Source organism: Microtus pennsylvanicus, chromosome 3 (assembly GCF_037038515.1).
Source record: "Microtus pennsylvanicus isolate mMicPen1 chromosome 3, mMicPen1.hap1, whole genome shotgun sequence".
Taxonomy (NCBI): Eukaryota; Metazoa; Chordata; class Mammalia; order Rodentia; family Cricetidae; genus Microtus; species Microtus pennsylvanicus.
In genome coordinates, this window is record NC_134581.1 from 13,200,958 (window position 1) to 13,208,897 (window position 7,940).

At 49.4% G+C, this 7,940-nt stretch overlaps 1 protein-coding gene across 2 annotated transcripts; it reads left to right on the plus strand.

Moving 5' to 3' along the window:
• The first annotated feature begins 419 nt into the window (after window positions 1–419).
• On the plus strand, window positions 420–5,529 carry Rtp3 (receptor transporter protein 3). 2 transcript variants are annotated; one of them, XM_075964414.1, is made up of 3 exons: window positions 420–842; window positions 1,096–1,779; window positions 3,931–5,529. In XM_075964414.1, the coding sequence occupies exons 2-3, from the start codon at window positions 1,622–1,624 to the stop codon at window positions 5,369–5,371; spliced, it is 1,599 nt and encodes a 532-aa protein (XP_075820529.1). In that variant the 5' UTR covers window positions 420–842; window positions 1,096–1,621; the 3' UTR covers window positions 5,372–5,529. The 2 variants fall into 2 exon arrangements, with proteins under 2 accessions (XP_075820529.1, XP_075820530.1); XM_075964415.1 differs by having other exon boundaries at window positions 1,527–1,779.
• The last annotated feature ends 2,411 nt before the right edge of the window (window positions 5,530–7,940 follow it).

Here is a 7,940-nt window from a genome sequence, read left to right on the forward strand (position 1 = left end):
AACATTGAGCCCATGGCCAACCACACTGCGTAACTGGGCCCCGAACAAAGTTCCCTGACACTTGCACTTTCTGCGTTAGAAACACCGTGGCCTTCTTTCTCTCGGGAACATGTCAGCACCTGCCCTGGAGTCTGTTTTACATGGTGAAATCCCTATGAAAAATCCCCCAAAGTGTGAAGAACATGGCACTGCTGACCACAAACAGAGAACTTCCATTTACTGGGAGCTGAACTAAGCAAGCAGACAACAGGTGGACACAGCCCAGTGTAAGAGGTTGAAAGGGGGAGGGACAAAACAAGAAAGAAAGACACTGGACCACTTCCCCAAATGGAGTTAATTTATAACTGAGCAAACAGCATTGAGAAACTAAATGAGGGCAGGAAGGAAAGGGTCCATAGTGATCTGAGTCTGGCCATGACGTTGTTGTGATTTGGGGCAGAGACAGCAGAGAAAAACCGGGGAAAGCTTGGTTTCCAAGCGTCACAGGAAGCCCCTCCCCTTGTTTCCTTCCTTTCCTCTAGGCTGAGGAGCCTCCAGCTTGGGAAGCCAGCAGGGCAATACATCTATGTCCAACTGGGTGGTAGGAAGACCCACCCTATCTTTGGATGAAGTCCTCTGGAGTGGACACTCAGAATCTTGTCTGCCATTCCTACAGTGTTGCCTGCTCCAGCACTGGCCACCTCTGCCTGCCTCTCCTTCTTCTTCTTCAGTGTGTGGTGACAGGGAAGCTTCTCATGGAGGAAGGCAAAGGATCCCTGTTGGTCTCTGGCCAGCAGCCTCCCACCCACCCAGAGACTAATCTCCTAGGCACACACTGACTGAACACCCAACTTTGATTTCCGGTAAGTGGAGGATAGGGGCTGAGACTTCTGTTCAGGCCATGGTTGGTAGGCAGGGCCAGCAGGCCACCATCCTCCTGAGGAGCTAGGTATGAACGAGGACTTCCCAGGGTATGGGAATCCCAAGGAGGCCCCTTTTGCCCCAAGCAGGAATCCAGCAGCCCAATGGATGAGGAGTTTAAATGTTAGACCTCCACCATTCCAGGGCCTCTGTGTCAGAGGCAGCTCATTGTGTGATTTCTTGTGGTGTCCACAGCTGTCCTCTGAACTTGGGAACAGATTCAACTGACCTTTGCCCCTGGGACAGAGGATCTGAACCACTGTCCCAATCCAAATCTTCAAAGGGATTGCCAGTCTGAACCCTCACTCTCTGAAGTGGAAAACCTTACATCCCACCACGGGTCTGTCTGAGCCCAGGAGACTCTGCCCCACCCAGAGGACCCTGGGATACCCAGGAGACACTACCCAGGCCCAGGAAACCCTGCCCTCACACAGGAGCCCCTACCTCAACCCAGGAGACCCTACCCCAGTTCAGGAGACCCTACCCAGGACCAGGAGACCCTGCCCCATCCGGGAGACCCTACCCCAAACCCAGGACACCCTGCCCCAGTTCAGGAAATCCTACCCAGGAGACTCTGCCCCACCCAGAAGACCCTGGAATACCCAGGAGACCCTGTCCCCACACAGGAGCCTCTACCCCAACCCAGGAGACCCTACCCAGGACCAGGAGACCCTGCCCCATCCAGGAGACCCTGCCCCAGCGTAGCCACCACACTATAGCCATGATGGAAGAAGACACAGAAGTATGGCAACAAGTATTCCAGGAGCTGATTCAAGAAGTGAAACCATGGCACAAATGGACCCTCACACCAGACAAGGACCTTCTTCCTGATGTTCTGAATCCTGGGTGGACACAATACCAGCAAAAGACCTTTGCCAGGTGAGCGAGGCGGGATGGTCTGCACAATTCTTCTTTGTTTCTTACTCATCACTATTCTCCTCCATCCAGGCTTGCACGCTGAAGAACACAGGAAGGAATTCCAGCTTTATTAGAGACTGGGAATCTCGCCCCATTACTAGGAACTTAAGACAGTGGCAGACCTAGATACTAAGAATTCTGGCTGGGAAGTGGGACAGTCGGGAAGGGGAGGGTGGAGGCTCAGTTACTCCAGGGGCTCTGCACTTCCTACCTGCCTTGAAAGATTCCCTCTTCCTGGAGTTCCTGAGAAGAGACAGGTTTATCCTGGGGAGACTCTTCAGGACAGATCACAGGTACATGGCCCAAAGCCCTCACAGCAATCATGTCGCTTTCTACTACGAGCCAAGATATTCTTTCTCAAATAGGACTTTCCGGGGCCACCCAACAGTCTGTTTGTTTGCTTGTCGAGACAGAGTTTCTGTGTAGCTTTGGAGCCTGTCCTGGAACTAGCTCTGGTAGTTGTAGCTCTGGCATCGAACTCACAGAGATCCGCCTGTCTCTGCCCGCCGAGTGTTGGGATTAAAGGCGTGCGCCACCACCGCCCAGCACCACCAACATTTTACCCTTTCTTTTCCATAGAAAGTAGGTGCCCCACAGCCTAGGGGTGGAGGTAAGAGGGCTGAGAGGGTAGAGCCCTGAGATCTGTCATGCCTGCTGCCCACTGTGAGGAGACTGGCCCTTTCCCAAGCAGAAGCTGACTTGGGAAGCTCCAGAGCAAAGCCATAGTCTGTTTATTTGAGAACCTGGGACTCTGGCCTGGCACACAGTGGAGCAAGAGTGCTGAGACCAGGCCAGTGTGGGTGGCGGACAGCTCAGGACAGCTCAGGCAGGTCCTTGTGCAGAACTGAGGGAAGGTTCCTGGCCAGTACACTTCGTGGGACTCGGAGCTAGCTAGCTTCTCAGCATCTCCTCCTCTCGGTTCATTTCCACATTTGTCCTAAGAAAGCAGGCTAAGATCAAAGCATGAAAAAGAGGGGCCTGGGGTTGTAGTTCAGTGGTACATTGACTTAGCATGCACAAATTCCTAGGAGGAGCTTCCTTGTTCAGCCCAGCCTCCTCCAACGTCCCACCTCAGACTGCAGATTCTCTTGCCTCAAGCAAAGTTAGGATCAACAGCTATAGAAAAAAACATAAAAATAAAAAACCAAATCCCAGCATTTAACTGAATGCACAGCTCCCAAGGCTACCTAGGCAGAGAGGGCTGGGGCCTTGAGAAAGGAGATCTGACTGCTGCTCAAGTCCCATCAGCAGGTTCCATGGTCCCAAGCTGACTGAATCAAGAGGGCATTTATGGGTTATTTGATGAACAATAAACGTCTCCACCACACTGCAGTCTTCTGGCTTTGCACAACCCCTGTTCTAGGCAGCATAGGCTTCCCCTGTTCTTCCTTCACTGTTCCTAGTAGGCGTTTGTGCAAATGTCTTAGAGAAAATGCTCTCTCTGCTGAGAAGATGTGTCATTCTGCGCCCTGTTGGAGGCAAGCCCTGAGAAACAACGCAACATTCTCTGGTGTATATAAGAAAAATTAGGAGTTGGGGGGGGGGACCACAAAAAAAAGAGAGAGAGAGAGCTGGAAGGTGATGTGTGGGGATTTACAAATCATGGGACCTAGGAACAAAAGCAGGCAGGATGTCTCTGAGGCAGGAGGCTGCAGCTCTCTCCTGACCTGCTGGTGACTTACCTAGCACTCACTTATATCCACTTGTTCATTTCAGCATGGGATACTTGGAAGGCTGTGGCATGTATAGCCTTGAACACATTTACATCCATGTTTGAAGAAACAATGGCTTAGGGTTCAGATACCAGAGCTCCAGTCCCGGCTCACGAACCCCAGGTCCTGGGGTGTGGTGAGGTCCCATTGTGTGCCTTGCCTCTGAAATGTACAATGCACACACTGGACCTAGAAAATGCCCAGGGTCCCTTTGGAGTCAGAAGGCTGGCGTCTTGCTGTTTGCACAACTAGCATCTAACAATGGTCACAGAGAATATTGGTGACCAGGTGGAGATGAGGAAGAGGGGCTCGTTCATTTCTCTCACTGCTAGTGAGAGGCTCCTTCTCCCTCCGGTACCTGCCCACAGCTTGGCTGAAGCTCTCGCCTGGTTCTCCACAGGTTCCTCTGCCCCAGCTGCTCTCGCAGTTGGGCCTCTGGCTGTGTCCTGGTGGTCTTCCACATGCGCTGGTATAAGAAGAACAGCAAGGGACGTGTGAAGATGAGGGTCTTTGCTCAGAGATGTAACAAGTGCCCCGAGCCTCCATTTGCAGCTCCGGAGTTCAGCTGGGACAACATCTCGAGGATCTTGAACAATCTGGTCTTCAGAATTCTGAGGAAGTGCTATGGAGAAGAGTTTAAGGAAATGGCTGAGATTCCTTTGCTTGGAGACACGGGTCTCGAAGGCCCACATGACAGCAACAACTGTGAGGCCTGTCTGCAGGGCTTTTGTGTTCAGAGTAGCTCAGGCCTAGCCTCAAAACCACCAGCATGCCCATTGTCTCCCGCCTCCTCTAAGTCAACTAGGGAGCCTATGGTCACTGTCACATGCAGCAACGTCTCCTGCTCACAGCCTTCCTCTAAAGTGGGAAAGCCCCAAGGATCAAAAGTGGACACCAAAGCCAGTAATCCTACCAAAGCTGACCCCAAGGTTAGCCACACCTCGAACCCATCAACTGTCCCAATCTTGACAACCCAACAGTTGGCACCTGTAAGCTCACCTGCCCCTAGATGTGTCATTCAAATGCCTTCTCCTGTCAAGAGCAGCGGAACAGCAGGTACGGGAAACAAGAACTCCAGGTCTGAGATCCCAGAGGCACTGCCCCTGTCCTCTGCATTTGTCCCAAATATTTCCTCCTCATTCATCCTACCCACTTCCTCCTCCTATGTCCCGCCCACTTCCTTATTTGTCCCATCCACCTCTTCCTCATATGTTGCACCCACTTCCTCTAAAGCGGGAAAGCCCCAAGCATCAAAAGTGGACACCAAAGCCAGTAACCCTACCAAAGCTGACCCTAAGGTGAGCCACGCCTCAAACCCATCAACTGTCCCAATCTTGACAACCCAACAGTTGGCACCTGTAAGCTCACCTGCCCCTAGATGTGTCATTCAAATGCCTTCTCCTGTCAAGAGCAGCGGAACAGCAGGTACGGGAAACAAGAACTCCAGGTCCAAGATCCCAGAGGCATTGCCCCCGTCCTCTGCATTTGTCCCAACCATTTCCTCCTCATTCATCCTACCCGCTCCCTCCTCCTGTGTCCCACCCACGCCCGCATATGTTGTGCCCAATTCTGGGAGACCACGAGCAAACATCACTGGCCAGGTAGAGAGAAGCAGCCATATCCACCCAGCAGGTGAATCCTGCTGCTGCGAAGCTTGCTGCGGGGCCTGCCACGAGAGCTGCCGCAAGAGCTGCGAGTGCTGCTGCGGATGCTTCTGTGAGTGCTGCAAGGGCTTCTGCGAGGGCTTTTGTAATTGCATGGAACATAAACCGTTTCGACTGCTGGTCTTTCTAATCTTTGCAGCTGTCGTTGTGACACTTTCCATAAAATATGGCTTCTGAGCCTTGAAGAAAGAATGTTGGGTGGCAAAAAAAAAAAAAAAAGTTGCAACATCCCAAAAAAGTCAGATATTATGTAACCCTTTATACAAAACATCAATAAAATCAGGAGAACCTAGAGGTGGCTACCAGGGCTGGAGAAAGGGGGAAAAAATGCAACCAATGTGGATTTCATGAGGGAAGAAGGGGTGGTAAAATGCTTGGGAACTGGATGGAGAAGGTAACGCTCTCTCAATACTGGAAGTGCACTAAAAGCCACTAAAGTTCTCATCTTAATATGGTTAATTTTCTTTAATTTTTTTCCCATGTGGGTGTGTTAGGGTAGGTTTGAGAACTTACTATGTAGTTGAAGTTGGTCTGGAACTCACTAGGTAATCTAGGCTAGCCACATGTTCACACCAATCCTCTCGCTTCAGCCTCTCAAGTGCTTGAATCTCAGATATGAGCCAGGATGGTCAGCAGAGAATTAATACTCTTATGACTCCCGCTTGGATACTATACACACACACACACACACACACACACACACACACACACACACGCATGGTTTTGACCTATTGTGAAGGAACGGAGTTGGAGGTGTTGAGGACTCAGAATCATTTGGAAGTCTTGAACCTGTGAGCTCCTCAGCAAGTTTTGCTCAGACCCTCTGCTGCCAGTCTGGGAGGGTGTGAGATGGAAGTAGTAAACTGAATGCCTGCCTTCTCAAACAGTGGTCTCCATGGAGGTATATGCAGCTACTCTGTGATAGGGAAAAGACATTGGGGAGAGAGATGCCTTTACAAGTCCCATTAGGGACTTAGAGAGATGTGATCTGGGAAGCCCTTCTGTACATGTGTTGCTTTTATTGGTTAATGAATAAAGAAGCTTCTTGGGCCTATGACAGGGCAGAATAGAGTTAGACAGGAAAACTAAACTGAATGCTGGGAGAAAGTAGGCAGAGTCAGAGAGACACCATGTAGTTGCCGAAGGACACAGATACCTGAGAACCTTACCAGTAAACTATGAGCCTTATGGTGATACATAGATTAATAGAAATGGGTTAATTCAAAATGTAAGAGTTAGCTAGAAATATGCATGAGCTAATTGGCCAATCAGTGTTTTAATTAATACAGTTTCTGTGTGATTATTTCGAGTCTGGGTGGTCAGGAACAAACAAGCAGTCTCCACCTACAGAGACATCTCAACAGACAATGCCACTCAAGTACAAAGACCTGAGTTCAGATCTTCAGCACCTGTGAAAAGCAAGGTGTGGAGTCACATAGTCCCTCCAGTGCTGGGGACCTGAGACAGACAGCTTCCAGGGAGTTACTGACCAGCCACTGTAGCGAAAACAGCAATTTACAGGCTCAGTGAGAGATACTGCCTCAATAGTAACAATAATATCAACACAGGGGCAAAGAGACACCCCTCGTCAACCTCTAGGCTCCACACAAACCCGCACACACCCACACACACACACACACACAGAGAGAGAGAGAGAGAGATGAAGTTTTTTCACAAAAAATCTGGTTTTTATTGAAATAAATCTTACATAAATTATGAATAGTCTATTTGTGTAAAATTCTACACTTCTGCCTTTTCACATATAATTTTCACATCTTGATATATGTACTTGAGTAAAAAATGAATTCTGAAGCCATCCAAGTAGGGCTACTCGTCAATTTGAAAGCGCTGAAGTCTAAAGAGAGCCCTCATCTTCTGCCTCTTTGTCTTTTAACCTACTTCTCACTGCTGCGTTTTGTTGCGGTCACGCTCTCCTGAGACATCTCCCTGGCCTGGAGGAGGCCACCTGTCTCACATCTATTAAGGGTTAAAATGTTTGGACTTAAATCAAATACTGGCACAGGCAAAATACCAAGATGCCAATTTTAATCTCCTTTCCCTTTTCTGTGAGTGTATGTATGCATGCATTACATAGCTTCTCATGTGTGTAGGGCACATGGACCCGCGCGCGCGCACACGCACAGAGAGGTCTGAGTCTGAATCATCTTTTATCATCTTTCCATTTTGTTTACTGAGCCAGGGTCTCCTATTCAAAACAAGAGCTTCCAGTGGGTTTGGCTAGCTAGCCAATTGCTCTGAACACATCCTGTTTCTCCTTCCCAAGATTGGAATTACAGCTGGGTCACCCCGCCCACTTAAGATCTCCATGGGCTTCTCTGGTCCTTAGATTTGAGTAGCTATAGCTTTAACTGCTGAGTCAGCTCCCAGCCCTAGCAGCCCCTATGTTTTAGGGGTTTTTGTTTTGTTTTAATTAATTGTGTGTTTTTGGTAACCTTTTAAAATTATATAAATCTAAGAGCAAATCAGTTCTTCAGGTAAGAAAAAGTAAAAACCACCCCTCCCATTTTTAAAATCACAGACAACGTCCTCCGTCCCAATCCAGCAGGCTGGGCCTTGTTACATGGTATGATAGCCACAAGTGACTATTTAAGTAAATTGCATTTAAAATTTAGTTTTTGAGGGTCATCAGACTCCACATGTTCCATGCCTGGACGGTATGGCACCTAACAACACAGCTTCAGAATGCTTCCCAGCTGCAAAGGCTGTAGCGGCTGCCCTGCCCCCA